The 24,478-nt window shown below is 36.3% G+C and overlaps 1 protein-coding gene across 1 annotated transcript in view; it reads left to right on the top strand.

Annotated features, from left to right (window-relative positions):
• The window catches only part of NUP205 (nucleoporin 205), a 43,648-nt gene that overhangs the window by 11,499 nt on the left and 7,671 nt on the right, over nt 1-24,478 (top strand). The window contains exons 9-34 of the mRNA XM_042815970.1: nt 533-649; nt 2,202-2,339; nt 2,864-3,014; nt 3,748-3,953; nt 5,245-5,427; nt 6,634-6,684; nt 7,188-7,397; nt 7,975-8,074; nt 9,063-9,200; nt 9,455-9,644; nt 10,396-10,516; nt 11,489-11,570; nt 11,971-12,135; nt 13,208-13,332; nt 14,173-14,287; nt 14,627-14,776; nt 15,157-15,231; nt 15,963-16,120; nt 17,563-17,643; nt 18,233-18,424; nt 19,291-19,561; nt 19,986-20,084; nt 21,220-21,368; nt 22,139-22,330; nt 22,533-22,654; nt 24,332-24,470. Coding sequence (XP_042671904.1) covers nt 533-649; nt 2,202-2,339; nt 2,864-3,014; nt 3,748-3,953; nt 5,245-5,427; nt 6,634-6,684; nt 7,188-7,397; nt 7,975-8,074; nt 9,063-9,200; nt 9,455-9,644; nt 10,396-10,516; nt 11,489-11,570; nt 11,971-12,135; nt 13,208-13,332; nt 14,173-14,287; nt 14,627-14,776; nt 15,157-15,231; nt 15,963-16,120; nt 17,563-17,643; nt 18,233-18,424; nt 19,291-19,561; nt 19,986-20,084; nt 21,220-21,368; nt 22,139-22,330; nt 22,533-22,654; nt 24,332-24,470 — 3,720 coding nt within the window. The remainder of the gene's footprint in view (nt 1-532; nt 650-2,201; nt 2,340-2,863; nt 3,015-3,747; nt 3,954-5,244; nt 5,428-6,633; nt 6,685-7,187; nt 7,398-7,974; nt 8,075-9,062; nt 9,201-9,454; nt 9,645-10,395; nt 10,517-11,488; nt 11,571-11,970; nt 12,136-13,207; nt 13,333-14,172; nt 14,288-14,626; nt 14,777-15,156; nt 15,232-15,962; nt 16,121-17,562; nt 17,644-18,232; nt 18,425-19,290; nt 19,562-19,985; nt 20,085-21,219; nt 21,369-22,138; nt 22,331-22,532; nt 22,655-24,331; nt 24,471-24,478) is intronic.

Here is a 24,478-nt window from a genome sequence, read left to right as displayed (position 1 = left end):
ATTTTTGTTTTTTGGTAATTTTGCAGGACTGACTAAAATACTGTTTTTTTTTTTTTCCTCATTGCTTCGTTTTTTTTATTGTAATGCTATTAGTTGGTATAGACATTATTCCTACATCCAAAGCAATTGCACCAATCCAAAACTTTTCAAAAGATGAACTAGCTGTATTTAGAAGTAGCCTTAGGCTGCTAAGAAAGGTGCACTCCAGAGATCTTTCTATAGAAGACAGTATTTCCTGGTATTTTCTAATACTCTTTACTCCCTTTGGATCACAGCCAAACATTCTGTGAAATCTGGCTAACTTTAGCTTGCTCTCAAAATAAAAAAAAAAAGGATTTACCTTTTACAGTCAAACCAGGGCATCTGGTGAAGTCAGGGCCTTGGCGGTAAAAATGTGACGGAACCAATCTTTGAATGTAAGATGTGTTATAAATAAATCAATGAAATTTTAGAATTTGCTTATTTCTGCAATTGTATCTCGTTCTTAGCTAAATACAGAATGGTATTTTTCTCCAATTCTTAAATTGCATAGGTGAAGCAGCTGAGAAACCGTGCTGATGAAGATGCTCGCATGATCCACATGAGTATTCAGATGGGAAACGATCCGCCTATTTCTCTTCGGAGAGATCTGGAGCATTTAATGCTTTTAGTAAGCCCTATTTTCTTCTGAATTATCATAGGAAAAAAGTATCACTTTCCTTATTCATCAGAAAGCCTGTGTTTAAATGATAAACTTCAGTGCTGGGTCTTGCCCTCTTTGGATTGAATTTGTTTTCTTACATAAGCATTGACCCTTGTTGTAAGTTTTTGTGGAAAGAGTGTACTGCCCTGCCTTCTGATGTTGAAGCATCGGTTCTTTCCTGTTTAGTGAGTAAATACTGCATTGTTTCTCCTGGTGGAAAAATTATTGAGCTGTTGTTGTTGTAGAAAATGTTACATATCTATAATTTAACTTATAGCAAGATTTCTTTAAAATAACTGTTTTCTTAAGCATAATATATCATAATATATGTTATATTATAGATTATTATAATGTGATATATATTAAAAACACATTATTTTAATGTAACTTAGAAACAACCTTTATTCTTAAAATTCTTATTGTTGAAGTTCAGATCTGACAAAAAGAATTTAAGTTCTAAACACCTGTGTGTATAGATGCCTTACTGTTCACCCAATGTTTGATCTTTCTGTAATTGTTCAAAATTTTCTGTAGTAAATAGGGAGAAAACTGGTTCTTTTTCCCCATTATTGCCAATTAATGTGATAATGATTTAAATAATTCTTTCTTATGTGCGATGTATTTGTAATGAGACTTTTGAAAGACTATTTTATATTTGCTGTAGAGAAGGCTAGGCAAGGTGACCCCTGTAAGTCCGATGCAGGAATTGCAAATTCCATCATTTCCCTTGTTATGACCAATTTTGGAATAAAGGTCTTTTTGTTACTGTCCTGTTTTTTTAATAAAAGGAAGAAAACAGTCCGTATGTTTAGTTAAACCTTAGTCACTAAAGTTGCCTCATGACACTTAAAAAAGATCAGAAAGGAATTTTAAGTTTAGTGACTGTGTTTTATATTTTCTGTTCATTTATAATTTAAAAACATGTATGTATTTCCCACTAACTAGCATGCAGATGTACAAGTGTGCAGTTTCAAATATAGCAGTCTTTAACGTAGGGACTGCTTGTCCCTTTAAGATGTTGGGCATTGAAAGAAATGGTTTTAATGAAATATTTTCGTGAGTAGCTCTGAGGTATGTAGTAAAGCTATCTGAAGAGCTAGAAGTGAAAATTATCTGAGAAGTTGTATGTTCCTTTAATAGGTAAAATTTGTGATCCTGATACCAACTAGTATGTTCATAAATCAATACAAGATTTGTCTTTAATGCAAGATAGCAAATGGTTGCTTAAGGTGAAATGCTACTCTTTTGTCAGCGATACTTTCATCTGTAGGAATTAGATAGAAAGTATCAAAGCTATGAAAGTTTAACATGCATGCTTTTTAATTTCTCTGGCTATCATTTGTTCTGATACTATTGTTCAGCAGCTGTCATTTTTCACAGATTTTTAAGAAATGAAGCATCGGGTGTGGAATGCTTTGTGTTTCAGATGTGTTTAGCTTACCTATAAGCAATACTCATAGAAATAATCTTCTCATCTTTATACAGTTAATACTTTTTGTCATCCCCCTTTCTCTGACAGATTGCTGAATTGTATAGGAAGGATCCCTTTAATTTGGAACTTGCCCTTGAATACTGGTGTCCATCAGAGCCTTTGCAGACATCTACCATCATGGGGTCATATCTTGGAGTAGCTCATCAGCGACCTCCTCAGCGCCAGGTTATCTGCATTTGTCACTTTTACATTTTTTAAGTGGAAAAACATTATTTTCTTTAGTATTTACAGTTAACTTCAAATTAAAGTAATAATAGTTGCAAGCTGAAGCAATACAATAGTGTGAGTTAAAAAAAAAAAAAAGTTTGCTGTCCTTATTACACAATTACAGCTAGTCACTAAGAAGACATTATTATCTTTTCTCTGTGGCTTATCTGCATATGTCCTGTTCTGCAGGATATGGTTATTGTTGCTTACTCTAAAATGAGTTACTGCAAGTCACTCATGGTTGTCAATACATTTACTGAGAGAGTGTCTAATTAATCTCTTTAGAACTTTTGTTTTATTGCAGTTTTCTGTCTTGTGTTTTCTGTCTGATGACCTCTACACACATTTTGGTGTAATCCCCCATCCCCTATGATAACTTTAGAGTCTTTTTTCTCACTTTGCCTGCCGACTGTTTTCCTAAAATACTCAGTTTTTTTTTTTTTTTTTTTTATTTATAAAACACTGTTATTTATTTATTCTAGGTTGTCTTGTCAAAGTTTGTTAGGCAAATGGGAGATCTTCTTCCCTCCACAATTTACATCCCATACTTGAAAATGCTGCGGGGACTGGCCAGCGGACCTCAGTGTGCTCATTACTGCTTTAGTTTGCTGAAAGTCAATGGTGGTAGTCACGGTAAGAGAAATGACACTTCAGCTCCTCCTTGTCTCTTTTTCCTTCTAATGTAATAAAATAACTAATGAAGACTCTTGTGAAATGAACTGTGGCTTTATGCTTTGCATTAGTGGTACACAGATGAAATTGAAATGTTTTGCTTGAAAATGTAATTCAGGGGAAAAAAAAAGGCTGATTAAGTAATTGTCTGAGTACCTTAGCAACTAAATTGCCTAGCCAAGTAGTGCATTTTAAAAAGGCATGGCTTACAACAAGATGCAAAATATTAATGTAGCTCAAGGTGAAATATAAAATAGGTAATATCTTCAACATAAGTTAGATGTATTTTAAATGTAGCTATCTTTCCCAAGGGTTTGTTTTGTTTTGTTTTCCAGAAGCATTTTGAGAAATACTACACGTATAAGAAATTGTAAAGGAACAGATTGCTTTGTATTTTGCATTGGTCGAATTGGAAAAATACTTTCAAGGAGTATTACGAACATTCTGATTAATAAAATAGAAAACTTGCTTCTACTGGCTTTTTGTATTAGCACTTTCATGTCTTTCTTGTCAAAGAAGCAAAACAACTTCCAGCAAAACAACAGAAAATTCCAGAAACAATAGTTTTCTTTTGAACTTTATTGTTGGGTCAAGATAAGAAAGTTTTCCTTTTAAATTTGACTACCTTCCTGGTTGGCCTGTGAATGAGTTAAAAAAAAAAAATAATCTTGACACCTTTTTGTTGTTTTTCTAGCGGAAAACATCCAAGGAGCAGGTGGCAGCCCTGTCTCCTGGGAGCACTTTTTCCACTCTTTGATGCTTTATCATGAACACTTAAGGAAAGACTTGCCAAGTGCAGACAGCGTTCAGTATCGTCACCTGCCTCTCCGAGGAATCACCCAGAAGGAGCAGGATGGGTTAATTGCCTTTTTACAGCTGACCACTGTTATAGTGAATTGGGTAAGTGACATTTTATTTGTTATTCTTTAATCTATTGCTTTTTCATGAAGGTCATAATTCAGCTGTAATGTTCACTTGACCAAAAAGATATTTAGGGCAAATTTACCTAGCAGCTCTTTTCATTTGATTAGGGAACTTGAAAAGTATGACAAATATGAAACATAACTTCTATGACCAAACACATTGCCAATGTTACTGATTTTCTCGCTTCCCTGACACTTTCCTGTCGTGAGGATGTCCTTCAGAAGTGAGATATATTCAAAAGAAATGCTTAGAGAGTAGGAAAGTTCTCTGATAAGGACTTCTAGAAAGCAAAAATAATAGAAGACTTTACATAGAAATGGTAGAAACTTGGCAAGGAAACCAATCCCTCTGAAACTTGCCTCCGGAGTTAAATTTAAAATATCCCCAAACCAATAATGCAAAATGTGCCATGGAGTGGCCAGAAGTGGAAATCTAAGAAAATGAAACTGCAAAACTGGCTTTATATTTTGAATTACCTATATATCTCGGGATACTGTGGAATTCAGTCCTTTGTATTAAAGACCCCTCCAGGGTCTGCAGTTACAAGTTTGAACAATATCAGCCTAAAAATTCTGTGATTTAGCAGGATGCCCACAATTTTACTGGTACAAACACAGGACAGATCAGAGAAACTAATTGGGCTTTTAAAAAGTTATCTGCTGATGTTGAGACCTGAAAGCCAAATTTGTTCAGTGAAACTTACATTAACTGTCATGTCGGCATTGAATGAGTGGAGAAAAAAGTATTATCCTAGCACTAACAAACCATAACCTAGGAAGAAGTAAACATCTGAGGATGTGAGCAGTTATCATTTAATGAGACCAGAGGCTTGATCTTGCCCAGTGCTTCAGAGTTGAATCAGTGTCTCAAATGAGCTTACAACGGTGATGGTCCTGCTCTTAGACTTAAACTATTTCATGCAAGTTCCTAACTGATGTCCAGATAGAATTTAGGTACTTGCTTAGGATTAGTTGCATGAATGTGCATCCATATAAAAAAAGAAAGGCAATTATAACGAAGTTATAATGCACATAAGTTTTCTTTATGGACAGCAGCAATTTCAGTACAATTTTAGGAAAAATTTGAATCATTACATTGGGCTTTTGTTGAATGAAAGTAGTTTGCATTGGAACGGTCTGCCATTCTCCTGATATTTTGTGCACCTCTGCAATTATCATTGCTGTTACTGAAATGTGAGTTAGAGATTATAAGTCATGAATAATCTGCAAAATTACAGCATGCAACTTTTTTTTATGTTGAACTCCAGAGTGAGAATGCTCGCTTGGCTCTTTGTGAACACCCTCAGTGGACACCAGTGGTGGTCATTCTGGGACTTCTGCAGTGCAGCATTCCTCCTGTTTTGAAAGCTGAATTGTTAGAAACTCTTACTGCTTTTGGGAAATCTCCTGAAATAGCTGCTTCACTTTGGCAATCTCTGGAATACACCCAGGTAATTTAGGATTTTCAGTGCTTACAGCTCTAGCATCCCAGTTTGATAAAATTGTCATTGTGTTTAAATGATTCATTTGTACCAATGATATTACATTTTCTACTGATTTCTCTTTTCCATTATTGATTATCAGATTTTTCACTTAGTTAAGGCAGTTCATATTTTGAAACAAGTTTGAAAATAATGGTGTAGTTTTATGTCTCAGATCTCACTGGCTCTGTACACTTTCTAACAGACAGTCCAGTATATTCAATATATTCTTTCCCTCCATGTTTGTTATTAATAATTAATGTTTTACAGGTTACGTATTTTTCCACTGTGGGTTTGGTTTTTTTTTTTGTTTTTTTTTAAAGAATATGTGTAATATATGTGATCTCAAATGAAAATACTTTCAGTCTTGTCAACTCAAAGAATCATAGGGAATGGAATTACATTATAGTGTGCATTATAGATCAGACTCATTTCTGTTTTGTTTGAAAGAACTTGAGGCATTTAATGGCTGTTTACAAGGGTGGATAGTGATAGAACAAGGGGAAATGGTTTTAACTGAGACAGGAGAGGTTTAGGTTAGAGATTAGGAGGAAGCTTTTCACAGAGGGTGGTGACACACTGGAACAGGTTGCCAAGAAGGCTGTGGATGCCCCATCCCTGGAGGCATTCAAGGCCAGGCTGGATGTGGCTCTGGGCAGCCTGGACTGGTGCTGGGCGACCCTGCACGTAGCAGGGGGTTGAAACTGGATGATCATTGTGGTGCTTTTCAACCCAGGCCATTCTATGATTCAAGCTGTCAATTGCTAATTGACAGGCTCTGACAGTGATGACATCTCATAGTAGTAGTATTTTAAATGCTCACCACCTCTGCTTCCTAATTTATTACATTCCCTAAAATATACTGCTGAAAGAGATAATAAGGAAAATATCTTTTCTGTGACTACTATCAGAAGAAAATAAATTAGTGCAAAACTTTTTTTTTTTAAATGAACGTGATGCAGATTTTTGAGGACGCAGAGCTAGAAGTGTGTAAGTATATAATACCTAATTCAGCCTTTCAGACAGACAAATCTTAGCTTTTCAGTTTTTTAGAGGATATAGAAAACTGCTTACAGCTACAAGGTGATGAGTACCTTTTACTACTGTTAAGAATGATGGAGAAATGCTTTGATGATGTGAAGCATATTGTTTATCTGTTTTCTTTCCGTTTTGAAGATATTACAAACAGTGAGAACTCCAGGCCAGAGACAAGCAATTGGTATTGAGGTAAGAGTTTCTTTGTTCCTAGGCAGACTGTCTCATCTTCTGCATATGAATACAGGGTGAATTTGGAGGCTTGTTACAATTTCTGGAAGTTTTATACATTTATGAATCTAGTGTAGCACTGTACTAGTAATAGAACAGTGTCTGAACCTTCCAGTTCCTTATTGGCACTCATCTTAGGATTTTACCTATATTTGAGACATTTTTACTATATCTTAATACAATTCAGTTCCGTTTTTATAAAATGGTTATTAAAAGCTAAGTGCAATTCTGAAGTGTATCTCCAAATAACTCAGAAATGAATGAAGAGTGTATTGCTAAACTTAAACGCCAGTATTGTTGCTTCACTGCTTTTGCTTTGTTTGTGATGCTCTCTGGACAACAGTGCAGTGAAGTCAATTCACTGAGAATAGTTTGATAGTTTATGTCTTTATCTTATTTGTTCCTGTGTTTTCCTTTCTCACTCAAAATCTTTGCTTTTCTGTTTTTGCTGTCCTGTTGGGAAGGTTGAACTGAATGAGATTGAATCCAGATGTGAGGAGTATCCTTTAACCCGTGCCTTCTGTCGACTCATCAGCACACTTGTAGAGAGCTCATTCCCCTCAAACTTGGGGGCAGGTCTCCGCCCACCGGGCTTTGATCCCTATCTCCAGTTCTTGAGGGACTCCGTGTTTCTTCGATTCCGCACCAGAGCTTACCGAAGAGCTGCTGAAAAAGTAATGTTTGCTTGAAATTCCTTTTTTTTTCTTTTTTTTTTAAGATATATTGGTATATATATAATTTGAAATGATCTGGAATTGATTATGAAGTTTAGATCTGTTTGGAAAGCTGTGTTGTATGCAAAGTCACTTTTGTCCTTTCCTCCTTATTAATTCAGTGAATGTTTCTTTCACCATGAAGCAAGGAGTTTGAATTTCCTTTTGAATGAGCATACATGCTACACTGTATTCTGAAAGCTGTTAAGGAACTGTTACCAGCTGTATACCTATAGTCTGCTTATTACTTGTTGTTTTTAATGCATTAATATACGTAATATAGGAGAGAGGACAAAATAGACAATAAATCTGTTTTAGTGTTCCATTTTACTTCAAAAAGGAAGCTTGGCAGTTCAAACTATTTGTTGTGGTGGATTAACCAAAGTGTTGTGGGATAGTACTTTAGAATGAGACAGTCATGCTGTGTATGTGATCAACTATGTCATTGCATTCTGTTGTATTATTTGCATTCTGGTCTTGTTGCTGCAGCATTAGTCATTGTGCGTATGGTTTTTCTTTATTTTGTGATTATCTACAGTGGGAAGTGGCTGAGGTGGTACTAGAGGTATTTTACAAATTGCTGCGGGACTACGAACCTCAACTTGAAGACTTTGTGGACCAATATGTGGAGTTACAAGGTTAATTTGTTCATTCTCTTGTATTTGTTCACTGACAAACAGAACTGTAACTTTGTTTGCTCTCTTGCGTCTATCGTGTGATCTTCTTAATACAGCAAGTAAGCAGGCAAAAAGATAAGTCGGGGCAATAAGATATTAATTAGATTATTAACAGAAGGCATTAAAAATGTCCACATACTATGGGGAATTATACTCCTGATTCAGTAGAGCTTCATGTAAATTATTTCCAGCATCTCTAGCTCTGCCACGAACGTGACTTACATTTCTCTTGCACTGCTGATTTGGTTAAAACCCACATTTGACACACGACAAAGTAAAATCCAAAATTTGGGGGGGGACTTGTTCTCCTGGATTTGTTTTTTTTTGGTCTTTATTTAAATCACAACTATGCTTAGGGTTAATTTTAAAGTTTATTTTTAACCTAAATGTTTATTTAAATTTTGCTTTTATTTTATTGAGGAACTTGATGCTTCAGGCCAGTTGTTCTCTTCATTTTACATATGTTGTTGCAGCAGATAAGCAAGGGTCTTAGACTATAAGAAACAGTGGTTCAGTGGACCTTCTCAACATTGGTTTCTGGAAATGTTTTTTGGATCTTCATGCAGGTTTTGGGAGATGTAAAGTTTTTTTTCAGTTTACTTTTCAGTCTCACAAAACTATTTAACATAGCTATTTAACCTGTAGTATAAAATCCTGTTGTTTATCTGAATTCAAGGAAGATCAACTGAGGGAGAGTCTAACCAGTTAGAGTTGAAATCAAGCCATTTGATACTGAAGATTAATGGTAGTTGGCATTACTGCTCTTTCCAAACTTTCTAAGCTACCATAATGGCTTGTCTGTAAAGAAAAGCTCTGGAGACTTTGGATGCAGTAAGTTTCATTAATTTAGATGTTTCTTACTTCTACTGCTTGCTTCTAGCTCAGGCTTGCTTGAGTAATAGAATTTTTTCTATGTTATGTTTTTTTGTTTTTTTTCTTCTGCCTTTAGGAGATGAAATAATAGCATACAAACCACCTGGATTCAATTTGATGTATCATCTATTGAATGAGTCCCCAATGCTGGAACTGTCTTTGAGTTTGCTGGAGGAAGGGGTTAAGCAGCTGGATACTTACGCCCCGTTTCCTGGTATGTGCCTAGAATTTATTTTCCATGTAAAATTGAAGTGTATACTATATAGGATCTGAAGCTGATGCTGTATAACTTCAACTTGATTTTGTTTCTCTTCCATACAGAAACTGTTTTGTGGGAAATTTTCCTAGTAGCAAATAACTGATGGAATTCTTTCTTGGTACAACACTTGGTGAATTACGATGATGAATGTGGCCTGTATAACTGCTCCTTTCTTTTTCTCATTGTTCTTGTTTGTTTGTGCACTGCAGGGAAGAAGCATTTAGAGAAAGCAGTAGAGTATTGCCTTGCACTTCTAAACTTAACCCTGCAGAAAGAGAATCTGTTTATGGATCTGTTACGGGAAAGCCATCTTTCTTTAATTGTCACACCACTGGAGCAGCTGCTTCAGGGAATCAATCCCCGCACCAAAAAGGCCGATCATGTGGTGAATATCGCTAGGTACGTTCGGAGCACTGAGAAGGGAGGAGTTTTGTAGGCATGGAAGTCATTGGATCCCTATCCTTTCATTTTACCAGCTGGCTGGTAAATTGGAATCTGTCTTTGTATTTTTTCTTTTTATTCTTTTTCCTCATAATTTCTTTCAGTTTTCCTTATATGCAGTGGTTCCCTGGCATATAATTTTCAGTTTGACACATACTTTGTATGGATGTCATAGAGCAGAAGACAACCAAAAGCTTCTTTTTGTTGCTGTTGACCATTTACGTGTTTTATAGTATTGTTCATTAGTTACTGTATTTAATGTGAAACAGTGATTTCTGCCATGACTTCACACACAAACCAACACCGAATAGTAGAACAGACTGCATAAAAAAGCGGTGAGATTCTGAGAAATCAGGTTCTTTTTTTGTCTTTCTTTTGCCTTATTACTTTTATTTTTGCATATCAGTAGTTGATGAGTAGCTAAAAAAAAGTGTGTCTTTAAAGATCCTTTTATTTTTTTAAATCTTGCCTATTGTAGGAATAGATAGCCGTTGAATTTAGATAGCCTTTGTGTTCAGTGATGCTCATTTCTATGTGAGCTGAAGGTACTTTCTCCATGTTTCTTGTGAGTCTGTGACCAGATGCAGATATTGGATAAAAAGAGTGATGAAACTTGTGGGAGTCATTATTAAATTTGCATGTCAGCATATGCTTTTGGTGGAGTAGTGTTAAATGCTTCAGGCATTACAGTAATCTTGTATTTTTGAAGGTATCTTTATCACGGAAACAGCAATCCTGAACTGGCTTTTGAAAGTGCCAAGATTTTGTGCTGCATTTCTTGTAATTCCAACATCCAGATAAAACTAGTTGGTGATTTCACACATGATCAGGTAAGTTGAAGTTTGTTTGGATCAGGAATGACAAACTAGTGGAGAAATCCTAGTGCTCTGTAACGTTACTTTCAGAGCTATATTTCTAGTTCAAATACATTAAAACAATCATAGAATCATTTGAGTTGGAAGGGACCCTTAACAATCAGCTAGTCAAATTCTCCTGAAATGAGCAAGATCACCTGCAGTTGGATCAGGTTGCTCAGAGCCTGGTCCAGCCTAATCTTGGACATCTCCAAGGATCCACCATCCACCATCTCTCTGGGCAACCTGTGCCAGTGCCTCACCATCCTAATAGTAAAAAGCTTTTTCATTATATCCAGTCTAAATCTCCCCACTTTTAATTTGAAACCTTTTCCTCTTGTTCTATCACAACAGAAACTGCTGAAGAGTCTGCCCCTTCCTTCTTATAGCCCCCCTTTAGATATTTAATGGCCACTCTCAAGTCTCTCCTGAGCCTTCTTTCGTTCAGGGTGAAAACCCCCAGCTCTCTCAGCCTGTTCTCACAGCGGAGCTATTCCATCCCTTAGATCATTTCCGTGGCCCTGTGGATGTGCTCTAACAGCTCCATGTTTCTCCTGTACTTTGGACTCCACTGTTTTGTCTTATCTCTGCCTACCTCCAAAAAATCTTTTACTATGGCATGGTGACTACTTCACTAATTGAAAAAAAACAAACAAACAATATCACACGTGTTTTGCAAGAAGAAAAAAGACAGTATTCTTAGAGATACTGAGACCTTTTCTTAACTTTGTAGTCTTCAACTTCTGAGGATAATTTAGCATATGTAACAACTGTAGATTTATTTTTCTCCTGCTCAGTGGCTACTTGCTAAGCTTAGTATATACTCTTCATGCTTAGTAACCAGGTTACTAGGTTAATTTTTGTCAACAGCTTCTGTCGAGTGAATTGTTATTGTTTTTAATACTCTTAAAATCCCCTTCATTTCCATCCTTCCACTGATGAATGCAGAGTACAAGTCAGAAGCTGATGGCTGGGTTTGTGGAATGTTTGGACAATGAAGATGCAGAAGAATTAATTAATCCAGATGAAGGTATGTAAAAAAGGCTTCTTAAAAATGATTTGCATTTATCTTTGCATAGTATGAGATTAATGAAAGAAAAGGCTTCTGAGTCAGGAAAAAAAACTTTTCTTACATTCTGTAGGGACAGAACTTAACAGAATGAAAACCACCAGTGTCTGGTTAAGCTGTGTCCATTGTATGCTGAACCTAATAGAAATTGAGTATGTTTTCAGGAGAGGATCATTTAACATGGCTCTGGATGTATTATTTGGAGTTTTATTAATAGTAATTTGAAACTTTGGTCCTATACTTCTCTGCACTAATATAAGCTGATGCCTTAACTTCATTGCATTTAATCTGAAGTCTCTGAAAATTGTTGCATTAAATGCATTTATTTACTTCATTTCTCACTTGATCTTTTTTAATCAAGAGCTGGAGCCTGAAAAGAAGCAGGCGCGAATCCATCATGAGACAAGGATCCATATTCTGAATCTCCTCATCACGTCTCTTGAATGTAGTCCTCCCAGCCTTGCTCTGTATCTCTTGGGATATGAACTAAAGAAACCTGTCAGCACCACAAATCTGCAAGACCCAGGTATGAGTAGAAATACCTGATTTAACATTTTTTCAGGTTTGGTGCCACCAAGAGTATCTCTTGGAAAATTCATGGGGAGAAGCAATTCCTCTAAATGTCAAGACTAAGAGAGCAAGCCTTACTCTACTCCTCAAAATCTGAGTTAAAAGATAAGTTGATACTCAGATGCAGTATTTAAACTTCAGAATTTGATCTTTTGTATAAATTTGCTTTGGAACAGACTCAAAATTAGAGTTTTGAGAGAAAATGGTGATTTAGAAGTGAAACATTCATTTATTTACTGTTTCCACGCATTGTGGTTGTGTCAGCAGAAATTCATTTTGGGACCCAGAAAATCCCTACATAAGACAACACTTAGAATTGTTACACAGCTTGAGTACTACCCTGCCCCTCCTCTAAGATTAATTTTGAGTAAGAAAAACAGTCTTGGTATTTAACAGTGCAGAAGAAAACTTGATAGAATATGTACATTTTTCATTCTTTTGTGAACTCACTTATGCATATATACAAACTTTCAAAGCAACGGGAGGGATATTTCAAATATTTCTTGAAGAGGTGTGAAAAATAGTGTGTCTTTATGATGCAGGGGATAGGGCAGAGCCAGGACAGTGCATGAATGAGGCACGGGGTTGTTCCACACCACCTGATGCCATACGGAATGCCATAAAGCTGTGGGGAGTTGGCTGGGGTGGGTGGGTAGCCACTGCTTGGGGATTGCTGGACGTGGCTGATGGGCAGCTTTGTTTGTCAGCAGGGCATTGGTCAGCAGGTGGCAGATAATTGGAGCTGAAGAGAAATTTCTTAAATACGTTTTGTTTGCATAATTTGTCTTTCACCAGTCTCAAAAGCCTGCAGATTAACTATAGATGTTTTCATTTGATTTTCACTGAAAGGCTTCCAGCTTTTATTTTAATTCAGAATTTTTTTAAATATTTTTCTGATGCTCTTTGAAATTGTATGGTACAGCACAAAGTATCTGAAGAATTCAGTTTCTGTAATTCTGTGTACCAGTCTGTATTTGTCATGAAGGCAGGTAAGATCAAGAATGCTAGGAATTTTTTGTATTTTTAAGGTGTCTTGGGTTGTCCACGGACTTGCCTTCATGCTATTTTGAACATACTGGAAAAAGGCACTGAAACAAGAAATGGGCCTACAGCAGTTCAGGAATCTCCTCATCTTGCAGAACTCTGTTATCAGGTATTCAGCGTATTTTCTTTTGACAAGTAGTGAAAGGCTTTAAATACAATTAGCTGCTTCATGGCAGTGAAATGCATCATTTTTTTTGTTTTTAACAAGCATCTGTCAGATTTTTTTTATATATTGAACTCCTCCTCTTCTATCTTTTCCTATGTGAAAATGTTTTATCTTCTAACAACATGATAAGAGCCTGTACTCATATCAGAACTTGGAATATACTTACAAACCTAAATATTTTTATCAAGACTGAGTCTTTTGTGACCACATACCACTTTTTTTGCTTTAATGTTTGGAACTGCAATTTCCCAACAATTAAGATACTAGATAATCACAAATAAGTAAATGAAATTATTTTCCTTATTCTGCAGCAGAGATGCCTGTCTGTCTTTCTGTCTTGTCAGGGGGAGGAGGGAGGGATGACAGTTGGATTTGACATGTAAGCAAGGTTAGCTGGTGTTTGGCCTTAAATAATAAAAAACACATCTTCATACTGCAGCTAGTCTGTGAAATCTTGTTTTTTAAATATAAATAATGAAAGTGGAAGGGGAAAAAAAGATGACATTTCCTGTCTTGATGAACCTGGACCCTAAAAAAAAAATTGACGTTTAGGTGAAATGGACAAACGAGAAGGATTATTCAGTGTCATGTTGTAGGTGACTAGTTTTTGCAATTCTGCACATGCTGATAATCCTTCAACATTATAATATTTAAATACTGGCTATACTGTTTGAGCAGTAAAACAGTTATGTTGCTTTTGATTTATTGATTTGTTTTGTTCTTCTGTTTCGTTTTCTTTTTCTTTAATAAATTCCATAAATGAATATTTGCTGTTTTTGTCAGGTGATCTATCAGTTATGTGCATGCTCTGACACATCGGGTCCAACTATGCGATACCTGAGGACCAGTCAGGATTTCTTGTTCACTCAGCTGCAGTATTTGCCATTTTCTATAAGAGGTAACTTTTGTACTCGGATAAGATTGTGCCTGCTTAAAATTCAATGCATTCTTTGCATCTGTAGGAATCTTAGAGGAAAGATATGTACTTTTTTGTTTGTTTGTTTGCGTATACCTTCTGTATTCTAAATGCATGCATGTGTATGATTCCTTCAAAATATCAATGTGCATTTAACAGCTTTTGTCAGATCCCTCATTAATTTTTGTCTTGTGAACAATTGATAATTGAGCAATTACTAATACCATCCTCTAAAAGCTTTTTCATATGAAAATTGCTTTCCTTGGAGTGAGCAGTATTGTTTATATTTAGTTTTATAATTGTTTCCTTATCCCCACTCAGAACATGAGATTTCAACACTGAACCAGATGTCATGGTTAATGAAAACTGCAGCTATAGAAATGCGAGTGACGTCACTTAACCGCCAGCGCTCCCATACACAGAGACTGCTGCATCTGCTGCTTGATGACATGCCTGTGAAACCATACCTGGGTAAGAAGAATTTGTTGTGAGGACAAATAAGCTCAAATAAATGAAAGTATGACAAAATGGCTCATTTTTAAGTCTTTTCTCTATAGGTTTGTGACATTCATTTCTGGGTTTTGAAAATTAATGTGCTGGGGGATGGAGTGTGCTTTTAGGTGTTTCCAGCAATGTCAAATCTGTATTTGATAATTGGTAACTTCTGTGAGATGTATTGTTTTCATTTTTATTAACAGTCAGGGCTCTTTTATCTGTATTTATTTTATTTATCTGTATTAATAACTTTAACATGAAAAGTTTGTGTTATCTTTCTGTCTTCCCTTTCAGTATGGTTAAAATAGGTGGCATTTTTCTCTTAATTTTTTAATTTACTGTTTCATTACCTTCAGCTGATGGTGAAGGAGGGATGGAAGACGAAAGTCGATCAGTCAGCGGTTTTCTCCATTTTGACACTGCCTCCAAAGGTAACCATTCTGGCTGTTAGTCATTTCTCAGTGAAGCATTCTGATCCTGAACTGGGGCTGCCTCTAGAGGAGGACACTGTGAAAAAGAAAACAGTAAACTTTTAAAACACCAGAAGCACATGGAATACTTTTATTTAGTGTGAAATAAACAAATTTTAGAACCTTGACCTAGATGGTTGGAGAGCAGAAAATAACAGACTGCAAAGGGAAGAAGAACAGTGGGTTCCCTTGTGAGAGGGAGAACTGGGAGGTGGTGGTCTGTAAATTCACTGGTAACAGTAACAACAGTGAGACTATTGCTAAGACTTAACATGCTTGTGTATTCATGACAGGGAATATAAACACCAGATAATTAATTTTAGATTCCTTGTCGTCTTTTTAAGTCTCAGAAAGACTGCAGAAGAAACAGACAGATAAAATTTAGAGATAAATTTAGAGATAAGAGATAAAATTTAGTCATGTAGTTGCAAGTGTGTACGTAATATATGTAACAGAAAACAATAGAAAGCAGCATATTAACAATTTAAGGCTCTAGAAAATGTTCTTAACCCCGTTATGCAGATTGATAGCACTTTCAGAAGATTTAGTTTTCTTTTGAAATGACATGAAGACATTAAGTTTTGAATTTGCAGAGGTAAATAAGACTCTTATCATCAGTTGTTTTTATTTGATCCTTTTTTTGACTCCTTGTGGTATTTCAGAATACATCCTGAATTGTTTTGTATTTACAGTTCGCAGGAAAATCTTAAGTATCTTGGATTCAATTGACTTCAGTCAGGACATTCCAGAGCCTTTGCAACTGGATTTTTTTGACCGCGTGCAGATTGAGCAAGTCATTGCTAATTGTGAACACAAGAATGCACGTGGGCAAGTGGTCTGCAATGTCAAGGTGCGTAGTCTGTCTTCTCAAACTGTGTCTGCTATTTATATCCTGATAATTATTAATTTCTTTTAATTGATCAGTTCAATACTTATGCTTTGAAAGTTGCTTTTACGCAAAGAATGTAGCTGTGCAAACTGTTTGGATTAACTTACATTTTCTTCTGTATTGTATACATAGATTTCTCGTTTACACCTGATAGATTTATGAGTTCAAGATGCTTTCAGGAATATTTCCTGTTTTAATGATCTTCCCTCCTCAGAATAGCCGAATGAAATTACAGAAATGACTGCTACATTTCATACAGCTGTGTAGTACTGCATATATACACAATTTTGTACATAAAATACTTGTGTACTGCAGTTGACCTTAAAGGTTTCAGTTAAGATAATGTCTTGTGGGAATAAGTACTTGAGAAGTATATAATATGAGGGCTGCTGTGAAAGTAATGCTTCCTATTTTATTATGTTGGCCCACAGTGTCAGTGGTGGATGTTGGCGGAATGGCAGTAAAGGTTGAACCTTCCCGCCAGTATTTCAGTATGTTTTGTTGCTGTGTGACAGATGGCAGCAGAGGGAAGTCTGACAAAATCATGTTTGACATGGAAGTGCAAGTGAAGCAAAAGTGTGTGGAAAAAAATTGCACCCATTGATGCTTGCTGAATATTATGGATACCAAAGAGTGGATGTGAGTGCAGTGAAGTGGGTGGTGCGTTTCAGCAGTGGTGAAAGTGATATGAAGGACAAGCTGTATTCTGGATGGCCATGCACAGCTGTCACAAGATAAAATAAAGAGCATCTCAATCAGCTCATCCACATGAATTAGCTAATGGTGTTGACTACGCTGAAAAAGAATGTTTTGTAGTAGAGAATTTGCTCTATCAGATAGTGTTATTGTGCTCTTTGTATTTGTTGTAGTCTCCATGGAAATAGGAAGCATTATTTTCAGAGTATTTTCAGAGTAGATAGATCTGAAAAAAATTGTGATCTAATAGACACTCAACAGAGCAGGAGTAGAGCAGAATATCTAAGTGATCTTGATAGCAATGAGAAAACTGCTACTCCACATTATGAACTGGGCACTCTACTCTGTAAATGTGCTTTACAGAGGAGATAAACATTTACATCTGTGCAAGAGGTCTGTAGTGAAGATTGACAAGAAAGGGGAGTTGTGATGTACTGAAAGAACTGATGAAAATTATGAACAATTTAGGAACAGATGGAGACAAGTGCTGAGATGAAAAGTGCAATCAGCAAGCAGAGACTTGACAGCTAAAAGTAGCTAGAGAATTAAATATGGGAGAAACCTAAAAAATGGGTGAGATTCATTTGAACTTCAGTCTTTTAACTGCATTTCTTACCATGTAGCTTCCTCCTAAATAATTTTAAATCTTTCCTGTGGTTAAAGTTTCTTATTTTTAATAATCCTTTCATAATCCTTTCCCATTTCAGCATCTTCACAGAGTTTTGGTTGCAGAAGTCAATGCCCTGCAAGGAATGGCAGCAATAGGTCAGAGACCTTTACTTATGGAGGTAAGAAAATAAAAAATAAGCTGCTGTTGTTTCTCTTGGTGAATTTCATAAAGCGTTTAACAGTAAGCCTTACCATGGAAACCTGTATATTTGAGTCCTGAACTTTGAGTTAGTAATTCCTGAAGGTGGAAAAAAAAAAAGAGATATTGTTAAGAGAAACTAGTTCTTAACATACTGTTCTCTGTACAGTATCAACCAAGTTTGTCTTGCCTGTCTTGTAGGAGATACCAGTTTTATTTCTGCTTTCTTCTACACAGTTAGTTTCTTTGAAGTTGGAGAATCTTAGTAGGAACATCAAAAAATAATTATCTTTTAACTTTATTTGCAATTGGATTTGAAAATGGAAAGATGAAAGAGATGACTGACACTAAAATGAGAAGATAATACATGGACAGCTTTTTCCACAGTTGTCTCTTTTCATTTTTAAGGTGTATGTTAAAATTTCCTTCAATTTTCTAAAGCTAAAGACTTACCCTTTTTTTCTCCAGAGACTTACTAATAGATTAAAACTTGTAATCTTGAAAGCTATCTTTGTCGTTAACCTCTTTTAGCATATTGTAACTCAAGTTTCTTTGTCATGGGTGGTCAGGAGATCAACACCATCCTGCAATACGTAGTGGAGCGGAATAAACTGCTGCAATGCCTCCATGCTAAGAAGCATGCTTTAGAGTCATGGAGGCAGCTGGTGGAAATTATACTCACTGCCTGCCCCCAGGATCTTATACAGGCTGAAGACAGACAATTGATTATCCGTGATCTATTACAGGATGTTCATGACAAGGTAAAGCTTTATTGGAAAACAGCTCTCTTCTTGAACTTTGTTGCTCTGTCTCTTTGGAAGAGAAACTACTCTACATGTAGCATTCTTGATTAGAGATGAAACAAAATTTCTCTGCCTTTAGTATTCTTTTCAGCTATTTGATTGGTACTGTGCTGAAGTTAGAATGCATTGTGAATAGAGTAGCTATATGAAATATGAACCTTATATTGACAAATTTCAAAGACATTTTAGTATTAACTTGGAATAATAATTGCCTGGAAAAGGTGAGTGAGGAGACAGCCCATTTTGATAATGAACACAGAAGAAGTTACTGAAGTGATGAAGACAACCGGTACTGCATTTGTTAATTTATTGCATTTAGATACTCATTTAAATCTTCTCAATACTTCTTTTGAAGAGTGAAAGAGTTTAATGAATCCTCATAGTAGAAAGAGTAAGGATTCTGTAATTAGAAATAGCTGTGAGAGGCTAAATTAATTACTTCTATAACTGTAGGTAAAAGTCATGGCAGATAACCAGTTCTAAATTACCCAAAAAAGGGTGATTGTCACAATCCAGTTAAAGAAAGAAAGATTCGCTTAACCATTCCAAGGATCAAAGGCTCATCAGATACTCCAAAAGGAGGGATCTCCAGGTAGAGATCCTTTCTTTGTAGCAGTCAGTCCTGAAACGAGGCTTAGGGAAAAGTGGAACCCTGATTGCTTTTACCTGTGCTCCCAAGGCTGGCTGTGTCCCTTGACCAGGTGTTCAGTCGTTGGTTTAGGCTGTGACTTAGCAATTCCCATACAGTAACTCATGAAATTAGACACTTATGAACTTCTTTTTTTTTCTTCCACTACTGCTTGTTTGTTTTCTTCTGTGTTAAGATCCTGGATGATGATGCAGCTCAGGAGCTGATGCCAGTGGTGGCAGGGGCTGTGTTCACCCTCACTGCCCATCTTAGCCAGTCTGTGAAAACAGAGCAGAAACAGCCTCTTGCAGTCCCAATGACTGGACAGTCCCAATACGTCTTGATGCTGGATGGTTCTTTTACCTCATCACCTGGCTCTGAGAGCATATCCATGGGTTTTGCTTCCATTGGTGACTCTTCACTCCACATCATCCTAAAAAAGCTGCTGGATTTCATTTTGAAAACAGGTATTTGCAAGGCGCGTGTAAGAATTCTAACCACTGAAGGTAGAAAGGTGGTCTGAACTGCTCAATTTAACAAACCTACTGCAGTGAAGTTTTTTTTTTATTGCAGTCAATTAGATTAGATTCATATTGAGGTATTGTAAGTGATATTGCTGATATGAAAAAGAATAATTAAAAAAGGCATATTTTTTAAAATCAGAACAATCAGAAGAGAGTGTAAATTACTTTAAAGGGAATTTCATGTCCTATTATTTATGGCAGCATAAACTTGCTGAATTTACTCGTAAATACATTTTTTTACAAACAATAGAACTCTAATCTATTTGTTTTATCTTTACCAGCTCTGCCACAGAAAAGTGTCAGCGGAAGATAGCTTTATGAAGATTGCATCTATTTGATTCTAATTGTGAATATTTCTTGCAAACAGGTGGTGGATTCCAGAGAGTGAGGACACACCTTTATGGCTCGCTGCTTTATTATTTACAGATTGCACAGAGACCAGATGAACCAGACACTTTAGAAGCTGGTATGGTTCAATTGTATTTTGGGAAAGAGGAAAAAAAAAGCAAAAAACAAAAACACAAAAAAACAAACATGCTGAGATAGTTTATGATACAAATTCTGTCTATTTGAATTCTCTGTCTACTTAGGCACTCAAGATGTAGCATTTGTTTTCATGTAGAGCTATGACTCACAGCTACAAAGTTGTTGAAAAACTGGAGATTCCTTGGACCTATCAGAACAGTTATAGCTGTAGAAATACGTTGCCTTCACACCTTTATGTGTTTAGTGATGCCACTATGATTATGTTAAAGAAAAAAAAAAAAAAAAACAACAGCCAAACAACCTCAGAGATAATATTCTTTCTTTCTGTTTAGTGGGAGACTCCAGGGGAAAACAAACAAAACCACAAAACAAAGCAAAAAAAAGCCCAAAAGAAACAAACAAAAACTCAGTAAAATGCCTTTTTCAGGCTTGTCAGATGCTACTTAAACAGCCAAGAGAGCTTGTGGCCAAAATTGTATTGTCTCTGTTAATGGCTTGGGTACTTGACTCATCAGCATTTATTACTGCTATTTCATCTTAGATGTTGAATGAGGATGGGAAAAAACACACTTGGGGTCACTAATTGTGCATGCAGACTGCTATTACTTGATCAGCTTTTTGAGCCTGAGTGGAAATAACTGAAATTGTTGTTTCAGTTACAATAAACTACTCTGTAGTTTATTGCTGGCTTTGAAGTCAGGACTTTTCCACTTACCTCATCTTGTTTACTTTCCTTCAGACTGAGTATTTTGTTCTCAGTGAAAGTTCTTAGCTCTAAGAGCTATTTTAATTTGCATGTATTCAATCTTAAAATAATTTCATACGGATTATTTACAATGAAGTATACAGGCACAAACTTTTATTAATTCTGGCTGGCACATTATGTGATACTTAGGAAAAAAAACAAAAAGGATTTATGGGAAAACATCTGCACTTCAATAAAAAGCCATTATCCCATGGTTTTTATACTTCTGTTTCAACATAGAGAATGCCCTGAAAGAAGTAGCCTGAGCAGTGCTATAACTAAGCTAATGCCAAGCTGCCCATCTTAGTATTTTTCCTTTTTAGCTTTACTTTTTTTGTTTTTTTTTGTTTTTTGTTTTTTGTTTTTACAGCTAAAAAAACAATGTGGGAACGTCTGACAGCTCCTGAAGATGTGTTTAGTAAATTGCAACGAGAAAACATGGCAATTATTGAGAGTTACGGGGCAGCTCTCATGGAGGTGGTCTGTCGTGATGCTTGTGATGGCCATGAGATAGGCAGGGTAAATAAATCTATTCCTCTGCAATTATTGCTTTGTTTGTTATAGAGAACATTTTCCTACTGTGCAGAGAAGGTAAATTTCATGAGGTAGAACTGGAACATTCTTTGTAGATACTTTGTCTCTTTCACATTTCTATCCTCCCACTTATCCTTCAAGCTGTTAGAAGTATGGATGTATATACATATTATTTTGTCAAAAAAGTAGTGTGTCCCTTTGTTTAAAAACAAAAGTATCAAGGACTACTGCAGAAGATTGCAGATATGAGCTGCTATGACATTTATCTATTTATCTTTAAATCATGAATTTACTGGTTCACTTTCCCACTTTCAAAAGATTTGTTGACTTCAGAAGTAATTATTTTGTGATAACTTCAGTAGACAGGAATCTAGTCAGAATGCAATTTAATTTTAATTACTAGTAGTTCTTATAGCAGTACTTCATTAAAAAATATTTTGGCATAGTTATTGGTGAAGAATATCTGTAATGTTTTGTTAAAGAACGAGCAATAGTGGAAAGGTGATTGGCTTAGAGGAAAGATAATTGGTTTGTCCTATACTGAAACAAGAGTTTTTACAAAATATTTTACAAAGAAGGGATTACGATTATAGATAGAAATACATTCTGCTTCTAAGAAGTGATTAGAAACAACTCCCTAGCATTTAATATTCTTGGGTATTTCTTAGAAATCTCATTCATCTTATTGATTTAATCCTGCTTTGGATTTGTTTGTTAGTTTCCAATTTTGCTTGTTTTTTTCTTTTCCATCCCAGATGCTGGCATTGGCTTTGCTTGACCGCATTGTTTCAGTAGACAAGCAGCAGCAGTGGCTTTTGTATCTCTCCAATAGTGGCTACCTGAAGGTGCTTGTGGATAGCCTAGTAGATGATGATCTCACTCTTCAGAGCTTACTCATGCCTCAGCCACCTTTACTTAAGGCACTGTACACCTATGAATCCAAAATGGTAAGAGCACCTAAGGAACAATTTTGTGTTTCTAAATTTGAGCTGCTTATTTATAGTCTAAATTGATTGTAGGCAGAGGTGCTGTTCTAAAATAATAGTATTTGAAATGATGCTAGAATCAAGAGAGGAGCAGACTTCTGTTGAAGTCTGTTGTTTGTTCATCGCCAATAGCAAGTACTTAAGTTTTTCTGTTGTTCTCTAGGCATTCCTCACCAGGGTAGCTAAGAGTCAGCAAGGGGCATTAGAACTGTTGCGGTCAGGTGTGATTGTGAGGCTGGCACAGTGTCAAGTCTATGACATGCGACCTGAAACAGATCATCAGGGGTAAGTGTTGTTCCCCTAGTTGGTTTTGAAACTGTAATACAGTAAAGAGAGCACATGTTATCTTTTTTTATAGCCACGAGTCTTTTGAGTAAGTTTTAGTGGATATATTCTTTTTGCTATTGTTCAAGCTTTTTTCTTTTATTGAGAGAAAAATTCCAAGTGAGTGTACTTGCATGTTCAGTTGCTTGTAGTATGTAAAGTTGTATTTGTTTGATTCCTTAGGCAGGAATGGTCCACGTACTAATATTTTTTTTAGACCAAAATTTGAAAAGCTGGTCAGCTATAACTGCTTAGGGGGATTGATAATTGGTGAACAAAAAGTAGAAAGTTAATCCTCCCCCATGATGCACTACCAATAGAGCAATAAACATGATAGAATAAATATAATTTCAGAAATATCTCATGTACTTAAATATCAGCCATACACTGCTTGGCAGGTTTATTGGTATGTTGTCATATTGTTGGTCAATGCAAGACGACTGAGAGAAGGAAGTTGACTCTCAGAAAAGCTAGCATTCAGGGAAAATCACCATGGCAAATTTGAAACCTTGGTCATTGTTTTAAATTTACAATTTTTAATAATTACTGTGGGTTCAAACTTTGGAAAAAGTAAAACTTAGACAAGTAAGAAAGGACACCAAGTTGTGTGGTACCTTGGCAGGTTTGAAATGTGGGCCCATGTGAACCTCGTGATATTCAATGAGGCCAAATACAAGATCCTGCACCTGGACTGGGGCAATTCCAAGCACTGATACAGACTGTTCTAAGAACAGTTTGAGAAGCATCCCCGAGGAGAAGGATGTGTGGGTGCTGGTTAGTTAAAACTTCAACATGAGCCAGCAGTGTGTGCTTGTAGCCCAGAAAGCCAGCCATATCTTGGGCTACATCAAAGGGCTGGAGCAGCTATCCTGTGGAGACAAGAGAGTTGAGGTTGTGCAGTCTGAAGAAGGCTCCAGGGAGACCTTCTGGCAGCCTTCCATTACTTAAAGCATGCATGCCAGAAAGCTGTTAGAGGGACACTTTATCAGTGAGTGTAATGATAAGACAAAGGGTAATGGCTGTAAATGAAAAGACAGTAGATTTAGATGAGGTGTAAGGGAGAAATTCTCCCCTTTGAGGGTGGTAAGGCACTGTCACAGGTTGTCCAAGGCAGCTGTGGGCACTGCCATCCCTGCAAGTGCTCAGAGCCAAGTTGGATGGGCCTTTGGGCAACCTGATCTAATGGAAGATGTCCCTGCCTATGACAGGGAGATGGAACAAGATGATCATTAAGATCCCTCCTAATCCAAACAATTCTATGGTTATATGAAATACTTTGTATAGAAGTGTCAGTGACATGTGTAAAATCATATGAAACGTATAGGGCATTTGTAGAGGACTGTGCTTTTCAATTGCTGCAGGATCAAGCACATCTCTCCATAAAAGATTTGAGAACATTTAGTTTTATTTCTGGAAAAGCAGAGAAAGCATATGTCTTATTTCTAAGACAGACTTATTTCTTAGTCTGTTTTCATATGGTGTAGTGCAAAGAAGTAATTATGTCTGTGTGGAGAAAATGTCCAATGGCAACCTTTTAGGTTGAGGGTGGTTATTAAACTAAGGCTCTGCTTCATGAATGGGCCTCATTTTTTCTTTATTATTTTTCCTTTATACTTGTTTTCCCCTGAATCTCTTAAGAATGTATGGAATGAGAGATCCCCCAGTCTTCATTCCTGCTCCAGTGGAACGTTATCGCCAGATTCTTCTTCCAGCTCTTCAGCTGTGCCAAGTGATTCTCACATCCAGCACGGCACAACACCTGCAGGCAGCGGGACAGGTATGTTG

The sequence above is a fragment of the Centrocercus urophasianus genome, unplaced genomic scaffold (genome assembly GCF_019232065.1).
Source record: "Centrocercus urophasianus isolate 14NV4802_14NV808 unplaced genomic scaffold, USGS_Curo_1.0 seq_15, whole genome shotgun sequence".
Taxonomy (NCBI): Eukaryota; Metazoa; Chordata; class Aves; order Galliformes; family Phasianidae; genus Centrocercus; species Centrocercus urophasianus.
This window is presented reverse-complemented; position numbering and strand designations above follow the sequence as displayed.